The sequence below is a fragment of the Numida meleagris genome, chromosome 2, assembly GCF_002078875.1.
Source record: "Numida meleagris isolate 19003 breed g44 Domestic line chromosome 2, NumMel1.0, whole genome shotgun sequence".
In the NCBI taxonomy this organism is placed as follows: Eukaryota; Metazoa; Chordata; class Aves; order Galliformes; family Numididae; genus Numida; species Numida meleagris.
In genome coordinates this window covers 124,433,790-124,454,122 of record NC_034410.1, presented here as the reverse complement: position 1 = coordinate 124,454,122, position 20,333 = coordinate 124,433,790, and the positions used below count along the sequence as shown (strand labels likewise).

Below are 20,333 nucleotides of genomic sequence, written 5' to 3'. Positions count from 1 at the left end.
GTGTCTGTCCTATTTAAAAATTGTATAGTTACTGACCTCAGCTATTTCTCAGCATATGTGGATCTTAGTGAGAATGATGCTGGCTGCTTTCTGTGGAAAGACTGATCTGTTGAAGTTTGCCAACGTAGCAATGAATATATAGTTTATAAAGACTCCAAAAATCTATACGAACCAGTTTGATAGACTTCCTCTTCACTCAGTGTAGTTGGTACCTTTGAGGCAGAAAATGGATGTTGGAGTTGGGTCAAGAATTTTGGCTTCAGCCAGAGCAGTCTTGTTTCACCTTCACATGCTCACAGTATGAATATTAACTTGCTGATGATGGTGTGGATGCATTCTACATCAATATATGATCAGTTTTAACTAACATTGGTCACTGGCAACTGTGCTGGCAGCCAGCTATGTTATTTTCTGATGTAGGAAAATAATCTCTATCAGTATTCAGAATGCTTTGATTGGTTTGGAAACAGCATATATAAATTTTATTAAGAAATAAAAGCCCATTTGAGGAAAAGGCACTGCATCTTCAAAATTCAGAAGAATTTTGAAACTTCAGGTCTGTGGATAATACTTACTAACCTTAATTCTTTATATAGAATCATAATTGCTGTGTATCTTATGTAATGTCTTTAAGTAGAAATGAACAAATCAAACCCCTTTTTCTTCTGTAACATTTGAAAAGGTAATACAGTTTCATTTCTTGAGGCATATTATGTGTCTTCTAAGTGCTAGGAGAACAGGAGTCCGGTCTTTTCTGGATCTTCAAATTCTGGTCTTGTTCAACATCTTCATCGGTGACCTTGATGAGAGGATAGTGTCCACCCTCGGCAAGTTTGCTGATGATACGAAGCTGGGAGGATTGGCTGACACACCACAAGGCTGTGCTGCCATTCACTGAGACCTGGACAGACTGATGAATTGTGCAGGGAGGAACCCAATGAGGTTTAACAAGAGCAGGTGTAGAGTCTTGCACCTAGGGAGGAATAACTGCATGCACCAGTACGAGCTGGGGGATGACCTGCTGGAGAGGAGCTCTGCAGAGAGGGACCTGGGGGTCCTGATGGACGACAGGTTGGCCATGAGCCAGCAATGTGCCTTGGTGGCCATGAAGGCCAGTGGCATCCTGGAGTGCATTAAAAAGAGCGTGGCCAGCAGGTCAAGGGAGGTGATTCTCCCCCGCTACTCTGCCCTGGTCAGGCCTCACCTTGTAACGTTGTGTGCAGTTCTGAGCTCCCCCGTACAAAAAAGACACAGATCTCCTGGAAAGAGTCCAGTGGAGGGCCACAAAGATGATAAAGGGCCTGGAGCACCTCTCTTATGAGGAAAGGCTGAGCGACCTGGGTCTGTTCAGCCTTGAGAAAAGAAGACCTAGAGGGGATCTGATTAACGTTCATAAATATTTAAGGTGTGGCAGGCAAAGGGACGAGGCCAGACTCTTCAGCGGTGCGTGGCATAGGACAAGGGGAAATCGCCACAAACTGAAGCATAGAAAGTTCCGCACAAATGTGCGTAAGAACTTCTTCACAGTGAGGGTGATGGAGCACTGGAATGGGCTGCCCAGAGAGGCTGTGGAGTCTCCTCTGGAGACGTTCAAGACGCACCTGGACACCGAGCTGTGCAACCTGGTCTAGGGAGCCTGCTTTGGCAGAGGGTTGGACTCGATGATCTCTAGAGGTCCCTTCCAGCCCCTACAATTCTGTGGTTCTGTGAATGCTAATGCCAGGTTTGTAGATGTGGATTCCTCAGGGCAGGAACGTAGATGGGGCTAAACTTTTAAAGTCTGAATATACTTACCTTCTTTTGCTGACTGTTAAGAATTAACTTCAGAAGTGTTACTGTTCTGTATGCTCCTCTGAATTTAAATACAATTTTTAAAAAATATGCAATTTTTAAAAAATGATGCTTTTACTTCATAGTTGCTCACAACTGTGTCTAACAAAGCCAACAGACTTTGTGGGGAAAATAGTAGCACGAATACAAGAATCTTCAAAATAAAGTTGTTTGGTCTAATCATGCTGGTGGAAACTTAATCATGATTATTTCTGTAAGCTAACATCACTTGTACTATTAATTTTTGCCTCTGTTGTCAACTGTTGTTTTGTATAGAGTGAAAGGAACTATTTTCACCTCCATTTAATCAGGTTTACATGATTGGTTCTTTCTGAAGTTCTTCCAGCTACTACACAATAGCGATTGTCAAGTACTGAATATAAATGGATAAAATTTATACCACGATTCTAGAGTAACATTGGTACACACACACTTCAACAAAAAGGATATGGAGGCCAAAAGGGTAAGAAAATTTATTAGGTCACTTGCTGGTTAAGTGTGAATTTGTTTTGGAAAATGCCTACTTCAGTGGCATTGTCTGCTTATGGAGAAGTCTGAGTAACCGCTGATAAGGGACTATTTGGTTTTGGGTGGTAAACTTTTTTTATCCTAACAATTTAGTTGGGAATTGATGTAAACACTTTCCTTCTTTATTAATAATCTGGTTTTCAAAACATAGAAAAGAAATGACTTCTTTTGGCATATAACTGTATCACACTGGTGCAGTCATCAAGTTAACCATTTGTTTAGGAAATGCAGAGCATTACTAGACTGAATATGAAATGGTAAAGTGGTGATGATCACGGTTCTCATGTGGTGATACAAATATACATCTAAGTACCCTATTTGTTGAAATTGAGAAATTAGTTACCTGGGTACTTTTTCGGTTTTGGTCATTAGCATTCTACTCCTTGTCAGCAGGAGTTAAATGATGATACTGCGTCATTCTGCTGTAAAACCACTGGGTTTTCATCACAACCCTATACAGCGACATTCTCACTCAGATTTTTATCTGATTAGGTTTTGGCAAAACCTACTTTCTCACGTGACAGAACCAAGTATGTGTTGCACACTTTACGTCAATGAACAAGGACAGCATCAATATTAATGCTTTATTTCCTTAACTGAGAGAGTACTTGTTAATTAACTTGAAACTGTTTTCCCAGTTAAGTTTAAATTCTGTATTTATACATGTTCTTAACATCTTAAAAACTTTAAAAAATGTTTTTCATAGGATTTATGAAGACCCCTTTACACATTTAGTAAATAGTAAAGCTGAAAATTACACTCACAATGTGTAATTTCTTACATGTTTGATGGAAATGTTAACTTAATCAAGCAGTTAAACACATGGAAGTTGAACTATATATTACCTAGAATGTCAACTATATAAAATATCGACTAGATTCGGTATGAAGGCACTTTTAAATAAAAGCAGTGCAGTATTAAAAGAAGATACTGGGCTAGGTCCTTAAGGTCATTAATGCTTCATTCTGTATGTGGAAAGGAATCAAAAGCCATCTTAGTCAAACCTCAGGAATATGAGAAAATATGCTTGTCGGCTTAGTGCATTTTTTTAACATTTTTTGTGTTCCTGTACCTGAAGGGGGGCCTACAGGAAAGATGGGGAGAGACTTTTTATAAGGGCAGGTAGCAGCAGGACAAGAGGAAATAGCTTTAAACTGGAGGAGGGTAGATTTAGACTAGATGTTAGGAAGAAATTCTTTACTGTGAGGGTGGTGAGACACCGGAACAGGTTCCCCAGTGAGGTTGTGGATGCCCCCTCCCTGGAAGCATTCAAGGCCAGGCTGTTTGGGGCTTTGAGCAACCTGGTCTAGAGGGAGGTGTCCCTGCCTATAGCAGGGGGTTGGAACTAGGTGATCTTAAAGGTCCCTTCCAACCCAAACCATTCTACGATGCTATGTAAATTTAAATGAATGTGACTACATACAGTATTAGAACATCTGAATCTATCTAATACAGGATTCTAGTTAAATTTTTCATTTTCTAGCTAATATAACTGCTCATTTTCAGCAAGTTAACATTCCATTCTTTGAAACAGGTCATTTGTTGTCTCTAGAACATGCTTTACCATTAGTACCAACTCTTGCTCCTGTTGGAATTTTAAAAATACAACCCCAGTGAAGTTCTTAATTAATACATAAATGCCTTTATGTAAAAAGATGTCTTTTCTATTTGCCAGTCAATTAAGACACTCAGAACAGTTTTGGTATGTCTCTTCCTTCTTAGCATCTATATTTCTTCATCTTCATCTTCATCTTCCTCCTCCTCTTCTTCCTCTTCATTTTTCCTTGTTGTACTACTAGAAATCTAAAATAAAAATTCAACACAAGTATGTTTTTAACCATAGAGAAAAAACATCTCTGTTGGCACTTAAAGTACTTGTATGTTGTTTTTTTTTGGTGGTGGTGTTTATCCTTAGTCCTGCAACTTACAGAAAAATGCACAATGCTAACAGAAAGGTAACAAGGCACAAAATACAAAAATAGTAAGTGAAACTTAAAAGCTAAACATTCCTGTAGTCTTGAGAGCTGCTTATATGATAAGGAAAACTGTACTGATTGAATTAATATTAATTCTAGGATGGTATGAGCTAAATCGTCTGAAAAACAAATACTGTAATTATTATAGGCACAGTTCACCCCACCTGGTACACAGTGACTTTTTTTTCCCTCTCTACAGCATTAGTCTGTGTTGTTCTGCAAAGTAGTTAGCAGTATTATTTATATTGCTTTAAATCAAAAATTCCAAACTCATGGTCAGTAAAAGATTACTATGATGCGTGAAATCAAATAGTTGTGAAAACTTTAGGAGAGAAAGATCTGCAGAAAGATCACACCAGTTACCCGAAGGTTTTCCTGAAAGCAGCACGTTTTGCTAGTGAGATGTTTGGTGGTTTTAAGAGATTACAGCCCCTGGTGTAATACAGGGTGCTGATGCAAACACAGGATTTGCAGAATCAAAAAAGGCAGCCTAGATGGAGGGTACTGAACAGGATGTCTGCAGCTCTTTACTGCTCTCTAGTGACTGCGCTAAGTAAGGTACTGCACCACTTTTTTTTTCTGCTGTATGATCCTGTGGATGTGTGGATACATTGCATAGCAGACTGATTTTTCCTTCTAGGTCTAGGTGACTTCCCATTCCACTCAGATATAAGAATAATAAGTTAAGAGAACATTAACAGCTAAAATATATGGCTAAAGGAGAGGTCTGGGAGAAAAGGTAAACTGGCAAGTTAGTCAAAATGGAGCTTGTGCCATCTCTGTCCATGTGTACGTTCAGATTTTTTCTAAATACAGTTCAAACATACAGTTGTTTCACCTAAAGTAACTGCACATACTGTGGCACTGCAGGGAATTCTCAACGATGGTGGCAATGGATTTTTGATGGCTTTCTCTGGTTTTCAAAAAGGAATGGTTAAGCAATTTCTGAAATAACTTGAGCCTGAAATTTGCTTGTTTGAAAGAGGAAAGAAACTTTAAAGTCAAAGTTGGTCATCATGCCTTGGAATATGGCTTTCTTTTATCTTTTCAGATGGCACAACTCCCGCTTTCATCAGCAGAGTAGCTCAACTGTAATGACCCTTTACGTTTTGACAGCAGAGAGGGGCAGTGTGGGGTAATGCAGAGTACGGAATCAAGAAAACTTTCCAGTGTTGCACTACCAATGCATGGCTATCCAAAGAAGAAAGGTGGGATGTGTACATTTTAAATTTGGCCATCTCTGTAACTGAAACACTACTAAGAATCAGTTTAGCAATAAAAAAAATTAGTCATTTAGTGATGATATCTGCAAGTTCAGTGTTGCAAACAACAGTAAAAGATTTTTGCAAGGTAGCAGTTCAAAAGTAGTGACACTTGGTCCTGCCTTTTAACTCATTTTTATCATCATCCATTACCTCATCTGCTCTGAAGTTTTGGAATGTTGCTCATAGTTTTGCTTTGCTGCTAGGAGGTATCACTAGTCTGAATCAGGGTGTGGTAGAGAATGCACACTGGGATCTGGATTCTGGGACTAGGAGTACGCAAATGTTATTTAAAGAACATCGCTTCAGTTTCCAAGAAGCTCCTAGGTCTCTGCACTGCAAGATGCCACAGTATATTAATGAAATAAATGCCATCATTGGAAACTGCAGTTTCAAAAATAAACACCACCACTTAAAAAGCTGATTTTGTATTTTTTCCTCCAAAAAATATTTTGAAGCTGCATTTTTTAAAATCTAATATGATCTTCATGCCCTAGCTTTTTGACTTTCTTGAACAGACTAGGTAGTGGATTAATGTACATTTACATTAGCTGAGGTTTTCCTTAAGACATTCTCCTTATACAGTGATCTACCATTTGATTTTTCTTTTTTACCTGTACTGTCTTCAGTGAAGATTTTAAGGAGCCAGTTCTTTGCAGGGGGGACTTTGAATTTGCACGAACTATGTCTAAGCGAGACTGATAGTCTGGTGGATAAAGCGAACTCCGAAAAACCTGTTCAGATGAAGAAAGCTATTACACTGGTGCCATGATACAGCTTGCAAGTTAACTTAACTGCCAGCAAACCCAAAGCTAATAAAAGTGCAGCACTGGACAGTTAACCCTGCTCTAGATAGATGCACTGACTGCAGTTTGGAGTGATTGCTATTAGCTGAAGTAACAGCCTTGCTCAACTTGAAACTTAAACACGTTCATGTGGTCAGAGTAGCCATTCTTCAGATATGAGGGAATTTACAAAGGAAAAACTAATGGTTTCCCATCAACATATGGTCAGTTTCAGGCTAACCTATCCCAGCAACCCATCAACCCCAACAGCTCCTCTCATGCTTTCCACCTCTTGGGGAGATGACTGCTGGCCCCATCACAAGGAAATCCTTGCTGCCAGTCAGTTAGAGATTTTCTCTGAAATGTTCAAGCAGTGTGCAATTCAAGAAAATTCTGGAAAACTCTTAGAGCACAGGGGAGAACACAGTATCCATTATACTAAGGAGTTCTTTGCAATAGCCAAAAAGAGTATATGATAAGACTACGCCTGATACCAAAAATAATAGAATAATTTGTGCAAGACTTTATTAGTAACATGAAAGAAGACACAAGGATTATGGTAAGTCAGTATTTTCGTGGAAAGTATATACTGTCAAATTAACAAGAACTCCAAAACGAGATTAGAGATTTGGTTGTGAAAGGTAAAGTACCGACTTAGTGGATATTTTTTAAGTGGTGTTATATACCATTTTAATTTGAAACTAGAACAGCGCAAAATTGCCAGGGCATACAGCCTCATATAAAACAACTGAAAGATGAAAAAATAACAGGACTCACAACAGAAAGAAGATAGAGATTTTTAATGGAATAAAAAGTGTTTAAATGATCTCATCAATGCAGCGTAACGTTCTCTTACTCCATATCTATGCAGTAAAATTCACTGCAGAGGTGTTCTTTAAAAACTGACTAGTTGAGCATGGAATAGCAATTAATTTAGGAAAAGTCTCTGTACTTTGTGGGAAACATTAGATGATCGGTGTGGTTCTTGTCTGCTTCTAAACTCTCTGAGTTTATAAACCTGTATGCTTATTGGAGAAATGCAAAAATGGGCTTAGTGTAAATGAGAAGTTCTGGGAACAAGAAAAATAATGTTGCATTTTGTGCATGAGACATAAATACTGCTGAAGTGTGAGTCCTGTCTTTCTGTAATAAGTAAATTGAATAGCAAACCTTAATCACTCTTACCTCTAAATCTTCGTCTTCATCAATATTTTGGATATTTTGGTAGGCAGCAGTATAAATCTCTAAAGCTTTCCCATGGAATAACATTTCAATAGTTATAAATTCAGAAAATATGTTCTAAAAGGAAATGAAAATAAAGTTGTCTTAATGCAATAAATATTTCTATTTTAAATGCCAGAAACTACTGAATTCTGTACTTGGTATCTGTACGAGACAAACAACTGTACAATACTTAGTTCATTCTTCTAACAAGTGGCCAGACCTGATTTTCAGAAATTAAATGTAAATACTAGCTGGTCTGTCATCTAATCAGTCATCATTTTGTACTAAATTCTGAGGAAGCACTCCAACACTGAATGTAAGAGTTATAAGGAGTAAATAAAACGTCATGCTAAAAACTCAGCGGATTTTCTCTGCAATCCAATCACAACTATTCACTGACTTATTTATTGATAGGAATCTTTTTTACCTCAACAAATCAATGGTAAACCTTACACACATCTATAATTTACAGATAATTATGTGTTTTTTTAATATATATGAAAACTCTTAATGGTTGGTATGTACAGAACTCAACACAATTTTTTTCGTATATCTAATAAACATCAAATACTTTTTTTCTCCCTCCTCTGTCCTATTCCTATTAATCATTCCTATTTAGTCTTAATAAAAAACTATCTCATTTTTGTTATTAAATCACACAATTTAAATGCTTTTCAATTACTGTAGTTTTTGGGACTTAAGCTACTTCATGTCTGAGATTGAGGGAAATGAAAGCTTCGATTATTTGCAGTCACTAAGCGTTTGGTGCTTTCTGCACTACAGTAACCTATACAAATTATAGCACGGATAAATACATTATTTACTTTTCTCTATTTCTGTTTGTTTTGCTGCTATTAATCCAGCCATCCTTGTACTGAGAAATGCAGCTACCAGTGAAGAAAACTAAAGCAACTGTTAGAAACTGCAGGCACTAAATCTAACACAGTAAAACTTTCAATTCAAGAAACTGTAAGAATAATGAACTAATTTTCAAATTACAAAGTTCATGATGTTTAGATTACAAAATACTCAGTATCATGAGTTTTGTATTTATGCAGGCATGAATCTTGCTGAAGAGTAACTATAATAAATGTTATTCAAGGAGAAGTGTGAGGTTACATACAGATATGGGAGCACACGTACTTTTATGTCCTTTATTTTCTGCTTCTCAAAATTATCAATGGTTTCCTCTAATTGCCGGGTTGTTCGCGTTGCATCCAGTGAAGCTCTCTGCAATTCGCTTTCAGCCTGGTAAAGTAACACAAGGGTGAAATTAGTCCTATATTTGATACAAACTTCTTTGCTATAATTTCTATGTAACCTTTAAATACCGGTTTTCAAATTACTACACCTCTGGATTACTGGGTTTGTAGCTAAATAAAGATGTCTTTTATACTGTTGGGATTTTGATCTGAAACATGAAAAATAAAGGTAACTCCAGGCAGTCAGGGAAGTCTCACTACCCTGGCTCTCTTCCTTAATACTCACCTGCTAATAGAGCTGCTAATAAAGGAGAAGGTAGAAATGCACAAGCCAGAGCCGTAGATGAGCAGACAACTTCACCTGTTACCATTTTTAGATCCAAAAGCATTTCATCTATTTCACAATACTTTATATTAAAAACACTTTATATAATTATTTTATAAAAGTATCTGAAACAGGGCACTGGGAAAAGGTCGTATAAACCAAGTCCTAATGCACAGACAGCTTTTCTTATTATATTACTACAAAAAGCATGTAGGATGCATATTTTAATTAGATATAATGGAACTGTACAATATGCATAGTACTACTTAAATAATAATATTGAAGCTAATCTGGTTAAGTAATCCAAAACCTGAGAACTGTGTACTATTACAAATATATATATATATATATATGTACAGTTCTAGGAGCTTGCACTTAAACTGCAACATTTGGGTCTAAAATTACTTTATTTTCCATAAATTAGTGGTCAAATATCACGGACTGGTCAAGTCTTTACTTAGAGACTGGGTCAGTGAGTATCATCAGGAATCTGTGCTATCGTGGCATTTGGAAATGGCATATGGATCAAGCAATTGTATCTTATCATCAAGATGTAGAATTCTTCCCATCTCTCCAACACTTGGGAGTACCTTGGGAACTTTTTTTTTTCCCTTAAATGTGAATACTAAGGCATGGAAATAGACATCACAAGCCCAATTTCTACAGTCCAGTTTTTACTGTTTCATATCTATTTAAAATATATGCACAGCATGCTCTGTCACTTTTCTTTAAAATCTGCTAACCTTAAACTACCAGCTCATCAGACCAAGGGCCTGGCTGCCCCCAACCAGCTCAGGCTGCCCAGGGTCCCACCCAAAATGGCCTTGAATGCCTCCAGGGATGGGGCATCCACAACTTCTCTGGGCAGCCTGTGCAGTGCCTTGTCACCCTCTGAGTAAACAATTTGTTCCTGTCTAATCTAAATCTACCCTCTTATAGTGTAAAACCATGACCCCCTGTTGTAGCACTACACTCCCCGACAAAGATTCCCTCCCCATCTTTCCTGTAGGCCCCACTTTAGGTACTGTGAGGCCACTCTAAGGTCTCCCTGGAGACTGCACTGAATGCAGTGCTCCTGGTGGGGTCCCATGCGAGCAGGCAATCACCTCCCATAATCTGCAGGCCCCACAGATTGATGTAGCCCAGGATAGTATTACATCAGGTCATAGGCTCATTTCCCTTTCTTGATTTTGTCCAAAGCACAGGAGAAAAACAGAGTAAGAAAATACATTTTGTGCTTTCTCAGTTACTACAGTGTCACCCTTTGTAAAAGAAGTCAGCTGTTACGCCTAAGCAGCCATTACACATGCAAATACAGAATGTTATTTCTATGAAGATCAAATGCATCTTCTTGAGTCATCTTAAACAGACTGGCCAGATACGTGCAGAAGCTTTGGAAAAGGAATTTTCTTTGTTGTAGAGTGAAATGTTCAAACTCAAGACACCCGCATAGTTTCCACAGCAGCAGTTTGATATTTTCTCTTCTGAAACACTCACCTGTGACTGGAAGTGTTAGTAAAGGAAACAAATGGCAAAATAATCAATAGTCATAAAAGTAGCTGTTGCCACTTCCACATGTTATATGTTGTGAAATATTTACCTCAGATATTTGACAACTTCTTTCTACTTGGAAGGTGTTATTAAGACTGTCTGAAGCTTCCTGTTACAAGACATTTCTTACAGTTTGTTAAAGCTTTCTTACAGTTTGTTACAGAATTCAAACATCAAGGCTGAAGTATTTCAGGACAACTGTTTGTCTTGCATAGAGGGTTATTTACTTTTTTTTTTTAATTAAGTCGGACAACCTATGTAGACCATTTCAGGAAAAAAAGTTTTGATTTAAAAAATGCATTTTTATATAAAAAAGAAATGTACTTGGCAAGGTTTTCTTTGCAAAGCTGAGCTACTCCCATGGTTTGTAAGATGGACTTGAAATCTGGAGCAAGTACAATTTTTTTGCTATTTGTGGCCAAAGTTGTTAGCTGCTGAAATATGACAGTTGTGCATGAAGAACAGAACCACTGCTGGAGCCTAACAGCTGTGCTATCACCAGTGAACATGGTGAAAACTCGCAGACCTAAAAGCTGGCCTGCATGCATCTTCAAAAGCAACTGAATATATTCCAGCCCAACCAAAATTAAACAGATGTTCTTTCTTTGGCAAGAGGGTGAGAGATTGGAACTAAGCTCACCTAACAAGTGCTCTGAATATTGTTAGCTGGGACCTGGGCAGTGTGGCAGAGAAGCTGACTGAAGTGTTGTAAAAGAAAGACTAGACAAAAGAGAGACTGTACAGGGCACTGGTAGAAAAGGCAGACAAGACACTACATGCTAAAGGAAATAAGCTCTTCTCAGTCTGCACATGTTCAAATGCACTGTACCCAACTCTCACCAGAATTTATCATAGGACTTACTCAATTGTAGTGTTCTTTTCTGCCTGAAGGCAAAGAGAGTTTATAGTGCTGAGCTTTCTCCTGGCCTATGGAAGCCTCACAAAGTTGCATGATGTTTTCCAGCTCCCAGTAGTTCTTAGGCATTTTGTTCTGATCACTTCAAATGCAAATGCATAGTGTTTGGTATGCATATGCCTTTGGGCATATGTGAAAACAGACTTAAGTTTTCGGGCAAAATCTTAAGTACAAAAAACACAGGTGTTACAAGAAGCGAGGCCATGAAAAGGCATTTGGAAGTGCAAAGAGACAAGAAGAAACAAGTGAGTTGCCAGCAATCTATATATGAAATTAAATAGGAATTAGTACAAGAGACAAGGAAAAAGGCAACAGCTTCCCTGCAGAGATAATGTTTTACTGTTAATATTTACTATCTTAATCTTACTGGAAGAGAACTCTGCATCACAGCTCAAGTTCCAACCCTACAGCTGACACCCATGTGTCACATGAGGAACTCTGATTAGTGATTTAGCAGATTTGATTAGAAATAAACAGAAATTCTTTGGCAGAGAATGTGGTTGTCCTGGGTGGCATTTGACCATCACAATCATTTCTCTCCTTCTGCAGTACCATGCCCCACTTGCTAGAAAGATCCTAATTTCTGAAACAAGTAGATGAAATCCTACAATGAATACCACTGTTTTACTGTGCAGTCCTGAGTCCATCTCCAGAATGTAAGAAAAACAGCACATGGTAATGAACTTAAATGCTGTATCATAATATAGAGGCACACAGGAACTAAACTAGGATCACCTCGAAGACCTTTATTCTGTCATTTTCTAGATTCTCATTGTTTCAGAATTTGAAACTACAATACAATTTTAATAGAAATTCAGTAGACACTCAGTTTTTCCCTGGAATATACTGGGAAGGGTCACCAGTCTCGTGAGAGGAATAGTGGTCTGACTGGACCAGAATTAGCAGAATTGCAACATTTCTGATCATGCGTCATCTCACAGCTACAGGACACTTGTATCCTGCCTAGCCACAAGGAAGCAGAACTACTGAAATTACAGGGAAAAAAAAGAAAGCAAAATCTGCACAGACATAAAAGGTGTCTACTTATTTTCAAAGCCCATCAGTATTTCAGATGTAATCTGTGCTTACCTCTCCTGCATAAACACATCGTCTGCTTCACTTTTTTATCAAAAAGAGATCTGATATCAAAGAAACTATTACATGCTATAACTTATTACCAAGTTTAAGAAGTTACTTAGATTCAAAATCAACACAGGCCCTTTAAAATCAATATCCCAAACAGTCCCTCTAAAAAGCATCCTTCTGTTACCTTCTAAATATTTTAATTCCTAGAAAATTAAAAAAATAAAATCTTATAGCCACTAGAAATACAGGATACAATAATGTGTCGATCTGATGGATTCCGCTGACGTGTCTTTTCCAGTTGAGATAATTGCTTGGCTTCTCGATTCTTTGCTGTTAAAGTTGCTTTAAGATCGTCCTGGAAATAAAGATGTTTTAGACATGTTCAAACTGATTTAGGAAAATGCAAAATGTATTTTTTGTCATACGAGGATTCCCTAGAAAACGTTAACAAAACTTTTGGTTTAAACCAAACCGTATTTTACTGATCTTATCTCGTTAAGTGTTGCCCTGAAAGAGAAGGCAATGGGGACCAAGAGAGTTTAGCACCTTGCACATCTATCTCTAGCGCACACTGCAATTTAAAAAGTAAAGAAATGTATGACTTTTTGGAGAAAATACAGTAGACGGTCAAAAGCTGAGATCCTCAAAGCAGTAAGAAGACAAGCCCATTCTATTTGAGCAATGGAATCAAGTTGGCATCTAGAACTAAAAAGCAACATCTAAGAAATCAGTAAGAAAAACAAAAAACAAAAGCAACCAAACAACAACTACAAAAAACCCCAGGCAGCAGTCAGTACAAAATACAAGTTATGAAGAAAACTGCTACAAAGAGCTTAAGATGACATAAAAAATCTATGGCTGAAATGGCAAACTAACTGCATATCCATATATGCACTAAAGTGCTTAATTCCATTTGGAACAACGTACATCCTAGTAATGATGTAGCTGGAAAAGATGAAACTTGTTGATCACAGAATCACAGAATGGTTTGGGTTGGAAAGAGACCTTTAAGATCACCTAGTTCCAACCCCCTGCTATAGGCAGGGACACCTCCCTCTAGACCAGGTTGCTCACAGCCCCACCCAGCCTGGTCTTGAATGTTTCCAGGACGGGGCATCCACAGCCTCGCTGGGCAACCTGTTCTGGTGTCTCCCCACCCTCACAGTAAACAATTTCTTCCTAATATCCAGTCTAAATCTTCCCTATTCCAGTTTAAAGCCATTTCCCCTTGTCCTGTTGCTACATGCCCTTCCTAAGAAGTCCCTCCCTGATATAGTCCCTCCTCCTTGATACAGCAAAGTCTGAAGAAGTACTGTGTTTCTTCAATAATAAGCCTTTAATTGAGTCAGCATCATGATATGCAGTTTCTTCCTACTTTCTATCCTTATTGCATGTTTATGTCTTTTGTATATGACTGTCATTTTGCATTGTCTTTAGAGACACAGAGCTGGGTTGTGATAATAAAAAAACCACTTTTAGACTATTAAAACTAACATTGCTTCTGCTCTTGCAAGAGGAAGTTACAGCACCTTTAATGCCATCTGACAGACTGCTGGAAAGGGCTTTCTCCTTTATGAAAATCACGCCACTGCAAGAAAAGCAATAATAGAAAAGAGCTTTTTTAATGCTTTACATTTTAAATTAAAGGTACAAAAAGAGGCAAAAGGATACTTATTTTTGCCATAGAGCACAGACGTTTTGTATCTAATAACAGCTGAATGTCTGGTGTTATTATGTACAGGACTGGGCCCTTTTTCCAGCAGTGACTGTTAAGGCCCATTTGAACCACTCAGTCGGAATTAACACTTGGCTCAAAGGGCTCTGACCTTCATCCTAAGTATACTTCAGAATGGGAAGGAAAACATAACTTACCATTATAAAATTCATTCTATGAATTTAAAATTTAAATTTTCATTATTTTTTTTTCTAGCACTCGGTGGCTTTGGAAATGCTTAAAGGGGCTGACCGCACTGTTCCTTTCTCAACTTCTGTTCTCAGCAGCAAGAACAGCCATCAAACATACTTTTTTTTTTTTTTTTTTTTTCCTGCTAGCCAGAGACTGACAAAGATTTGGTGATACTGTGGTGGTGATATATTGATGTTTTAGATGTACAAAGGTGATCTATAGTTACAATTATTTTACCTGGGATGTTGAAAAACTGAAAAGGGAAAAGAGCCATACAAATATTCAAAAGCTAGGGATAATGTTAGTATGGTGAAAGAATTAGGAGTCTAAATAGTAGCTTACTGAAAATAATGAAAAATTGTTTTTTTATTAGCATCTAACTACCTTCATCCAGAAAAAAAATAAAGTATCACAGAGCTCTTTAATCTCAGTGGAACATAAAACAGGCACCAAAGATTTAGAAAAATCTTTCATTTAAAACAAAACACCACAAACCTCAACGAACCACTCATTAAATATCACAGTCATACATTCTCCTCCAGTGTCTTCAGACCAAGACTGGAAGCGTTTTTGGAAAACGTGCTTTAATTACATCCAAGGGGAAATGGGATGGAACACAGTCACCAGTGAGATAAAGGAGAGATACAGAATATTAAATTGTTCATAGTTCCTCTGGATTAAACTATGAATTTAAGTGACATTAAGAACTCTATTCAGCCATCTCATTTCAAATCATACAGAAGAACAGCTACAACCACCAGACAGTGAGCTGGCAGATCCTCATCACTGTACTGTTACCTGCTTTAGTCACTGAAGTTATTAAAGCAAACCAGTCCTTTCTTCTGCAGGTGGATCACCTTGATTTTATGATGTCCTGTTTTATACAGAGAAAAGGAACCAGGAAGAGAATTGCCAAAAAGGAGAAAACGAAGACTGATGTGTAGGACAATGAAACAGAAACAAATCCTAAACTGAAGCTGCATTACAGGCCAAGACTACTAAACTAGCTTCCATTCTGGCTGCCAAATCCTGCCCCAAACATCCACTCAAGATAGGAAAAGTGTAAACATCTCATTCAAACAATTTTACCGCATTAGCAGTTAAAAGACAAATGCACTCTGATTGACCTGGGTCTCTTTAAAGCATTTATTACCATAGGAAATAGCAACAGTTATTTTTAGACACAGGACAAAAGTAGTTTGTGTGTACCTTTGAACAGATTCAATAAAAACACCCCCTTTTTAAGAAGTGCCACCATGATACATTACACCTGGTTTACTTCATCAGCAAAGCTTATGTGGTCCTATAGCTAGCACCCTGTGCTAGTTTTACACGAGTCAGAAGCTTCATTTTATCACTGAAAAATGTCTCAGTGCTTGAAGATGATAAAAGACCACCCAGGTCAAGTTTTAACACAGGTCTTTAAAAATTAGAGAGAGAAAAATAAATTAATGGCCTACATCTTTAGTAACATCTCTCTTAGTTCAAAGGTATCTTGCTGAATCCCATCTGCAGTTCAGGAACGCTCCTGGCCTCCTCTCTGTAGGTAAGATAAACAGTATGTAATGCTTCCTAGCATTGAGTGGCGGAGACAACAGCAATGACCTGGCTTCAGCTGGTTCCATACCAACATGTGCTGGCTGTCACCAGCAATGCAGGCTGCCTCAAGGCACTATTCCAATGCTTCCCAAGCACCAAGCACTGGTGCAGTGTTCTGCATGTCTCCTTTGCAATGCTGTTACCACGGACACAAGAAACTGGTCTCCCACCTTCAGTATTTACAATGTATGGAATACTCAGTCAAGTCCTCGGTCTCACCAACTGTGATTCAGTGTGCCTGTTAAGATATTAAATTCTAGAATCCAGACCCCACAGTCTACAGCCTTTCCAAGGATCACTCACGTGCAGGATATATCTTCATAATGCCAAGAGACAGCTATACAGCATAGCAAACACTGTGCTTGCTTCTTCACCATATGAAAATGATACAAGAACAAAAACGTATGAAGAATACTGCAGTCTGAGATGCAGTGCCACAGTGTGCTCAGATTAACCATAATGAAAATACTTCTAGGATTCTTCTATGTGAAACACTATCTAGTATTTGTCATTTGACTTTTCTATTTATATAGACTATGATAAAGATATATGTGCCAATTACAGATTTGTTTACAGGCTGAAGGTAACCTCTCTGTAATACACATATGTACAAGTATTACAAAGAATGTACTTTCATCCTCTAAGTCAGTATCTGCTCATTGAAATTTCATTGTTCAGGGGAAACTAGCTATGCCACCTGGGGGAAAGAAATTTACAGCTATTTTGTGGGAATATTTCAAACCCTTATATACACTGTTTCCAGAATATAGGGAACGAAGAGATCTCACTTATTTGTGTATCTTCCTGGTCATCTTGATGAAATCACAGGATGGAGATAGATTCACACCACTAACTATTTGTCAGTTTCAGAAAGGGTTTTCTATTTAATGGGCATCAATGTAGAATGCAATTCTGAGTTAGAGAAGCTGTTAGACGCAGCATATATATGACTAAGAGACAAAAGCAATAGATGCAATTCACCTTTTGGAAGTCTGAATAACAATAATAAAACAAGAACGGCATTATTTATACATTAAAACATTTTCCACCTGAATTTGAACTACTCAGGAAGCTTCCCACTATCCAATATTCTTTTTTTTAAAGCATTTGCTTGGGCTCCAAGAATCGTAATATCCTTGAGCTCACATCAAACATTTTTCCTCCATCACGTAGATAGCTTCAATTCAGATACATTCTTATATAATTTTTTTGCTATACTGGTTAGTGCAACACAAAAGAAACCACAACCACTCCCCCATCACAAAGTAGAAATTTTCAGTGGAGTGGCCAGAACACGACAGCATACTCTGTGAGAAAAAGCACGTCTGACTTACCCTTTTCAGTTTCACTATTGTCCCATAACTTTTCAGAGGTTCAACAACTTTGGCTTCAAGCCTGTCAACCTACAAAAGAAAACATGAGGCCACTAAAATCGTCTGCATGCACAGTGTACAGAAACAATTAAACAAAATAAAAGCTTATAAAACCAACCAATCAACCAACCCCATTACACTATCCACGTCCTTGGATTTCTTATTACTTCTTCAAAATCCAGCCCTAAGTACACTGTGAAAGATACAGAACTATAAATAGGAATTTTCTATGCCCTACTGAAAGAATAGATATGCACACCAAAATTTGTTTTGAACGAGTACATAAATGAATTTCTCCTTAGATCTCAGCTTTTCAAATTCCGGATCCTAAATTATCATTCAACTGTGACAGTCCTGCACGTAGATTTAAAGATTTACAGTTGGCACAAACCTCTCTTTATGCACCTAGCAGAACTGTGGCCATACTGACACACGTTGTCCAAGTTCATTTGTTAAGCATGGAACTGCAGCCTTACAGATATCTAGAGCGGTCCCTGACAGCAGCTCAGACTGGCTGTCAGAGTGAAAGATTCCCTTCTCTACTGCTTTTGGTCACAAATTCAGCTAAAGGAAAATGTTCCTACACAACTGAAGTCACAAAACTAAGCAAACAAACAAAGAACCACCACTTTGTTAACCTTAAATCACAATCCAAAATCTGAGATCCGTTAAAGACTTGCTCTATCTCAAATTCTGCAAGCATTCACATGCACAGTTTCACTGACTTCAACGGGATTAATTACAGGCAGTTTTCACTAAAGTTATTAGCACAGTAAACTATGAATGATTTGGCAGCTTCTCTTGCTCTGACACTAATATATTTAAAAGTGCTTTCTTCTATGTTTGTCTTACGATTACAGAGCATATTTTTCCCCTTTTAATGACAGATAAGTAACTGCAAAGTTCAGATGGCAAACGCAACACGTACAGCTTTCATTTTGTACCTCTGCCTGGCGATAATCCTGAAGTCTGGAAAATTCATCTGCAAAGTTTTTCAGTCCAACTTTTAAGTTTGGTGTCTCTGTGGCTGCATATGCATATATTTCATTTACTAGAAGATCTGCTTTGTCTCGTAGTCTGGCAGTTTTACGTACATATCCAGCAAATATTTGGCACAATTCGCCAAAATGTTTTTCCACATTTGAAACAGCATCTTGTATTTGTCTAGTTTGATTGTCCCTAGATACCAAAGAAAATGAAAAATAAGAAGAAGGAGAAAAATGTTTACAACACATACAGCATAAAAACCATATAATTATACTGTGAATAATTTATATGTGATTTGGATATCTCATTTCACTGCTAAACACAGACCTACGCTTACAAATGTAACGTTCTAACATAACGTTCTAATGGAACGTGTTCTTATGGATAACAACAACAACAAAAAAAACCAACAAACCACGGATTTGTACTTGCTGATCCAATAGGGGAAAACCCAAATCACAAAAGTCATCTCAGAAGCCTTCCTACCGCAGTTTAACAACAAAGTTCGGGATTACTGTTACTGATATAACAGTGCTAACATCCACAGGTCTCAAATGAGACAAGGGTTACATGGCTTCCTGCAGGACTCTGTCATCTATACAGACAAGTGAAGGGTTGAGGAATCAGGTAACAGAGGGCAAATCAGAAAAATGAGAAAAAAATTAATACTTTAAGACTGAGCAACAATGCAGTCACTTCAGACAAAGCACACTTTTCTTCAGGAAAGGTACTTCAGAAAAAAATGTACTGCTAGGAGGAGAAAACAGGCTGCTTCAGAGCAAGCTAACTAAAAGATGCTTCAAAAGAGATCTCGTGCTTTCATATTAAAAAAATAAATAAATCCAAGTTACTTAGTCCTTCAGGACACGCTTCAACATAGAACCACTTGAGCAGGAAAGATTTCACACCGGGCACCTCCGCAGGGCGCCTCTCCTTTCTCCCCTCACTGGAAGGGCCTCGTGTTTAGAAGTGCGGCATTCCCGGCGGGAGCCCTCGGCACAGTTCCTCACCCCTTTGGCCATTCTGATGCTGCTGTGCTCCCACAAGTAACGGTTTTTGGACACGAAACACACCATTTCCTTAAATAAGGGTGCGACGAGTTTTGTATTTGTATTTATTTTGTTCTCCTCCTAGAATAGTTCTTCAAGACTGCTTGGCGGCAATCACAAACTTATCGCCCTACTATGAGGTGAGCCTCTCACTCGTCTCAGCCCACAGCACCGCGCACTCCGTGACGCCGGAGAGCAGCAGCGAGGCGGGCTGCCGCCCCGCAGGGTGAGCGGCTCCCGGACCCGCTCCGCGGCACCGTGACCGAACCGGGGCCTTCAACCAGCCCGGCCAAGCGGGTAGAGACGAGCAGAGACCCTCAGCAGAACGCGCTTACTCCCGCGACCAGGCCTCAACTGCCCACCACAAGAACCGGGACCCCTCCTTTCCCCTCCCGCGGCCCCGGGCCCCGCCCCGCCCGCCGTTACCTGGCGTCCAGCCCGCGGCCCAGCATCATCATGGCGGCGGCGGCCCGGCGGGAAGGAGGCGGGCTCGGCGTGCGCTCGGTTTCCTTGGACACCCACCGCCGCCCGCCCCGCGCCCCGCCCCGCCCCGCCGCCCGCCTGCAAGCGTCTCGGCCACGGGTGGCAGGGGTCGGATGAGGGGAGCCGTTCCTCTCCGTCATTCCGTCCTTTAAAGATTTTTTTAATTTATCACTCTTAAGCCTTTTGATTACACACAATTACAGCCGAATTACTGTGCTATCTCTCCGCTTATTGTTGCGATGCAATACTAT

The 20,333-nt window shown here is 38.8% G+C and overlaps 1 protein-coding gene across 1 annotated transcript; it reads right to left on the bottom strand.

The window, feature by feature from the left end:
* FAM92A (family with sequence similarity 92 member A) lies at positions 3,978 to 20,114 on the bottom strand. The gene is made up of 9 exons (XM_021387784.1): positions 20,026 to 20,114; positions 18,508 to 18,742; positions 17,525 to 17,593; positions 12,939 to 13,040; positions 10,630 to 10,635; positions 8,749 to 8,853; positions 7,567 to 7,680; positions 6,211 to 6,330; positions 3,978 to 4,161 (listed from the first exon to the last, which is right to left on the bottom strand). The coding sequence occupies exons 1-9, from the start codon at positions 20,055 to 20,057 to the stop codon at positions 4,084 to 4,086; spliced, it is 861 nt and encodes a 286-aa protein (XP_021243459.1). The 5' UTR covers positions 20,058 to 20,114; the 3' UTR covers positions 3,978 to 4,083.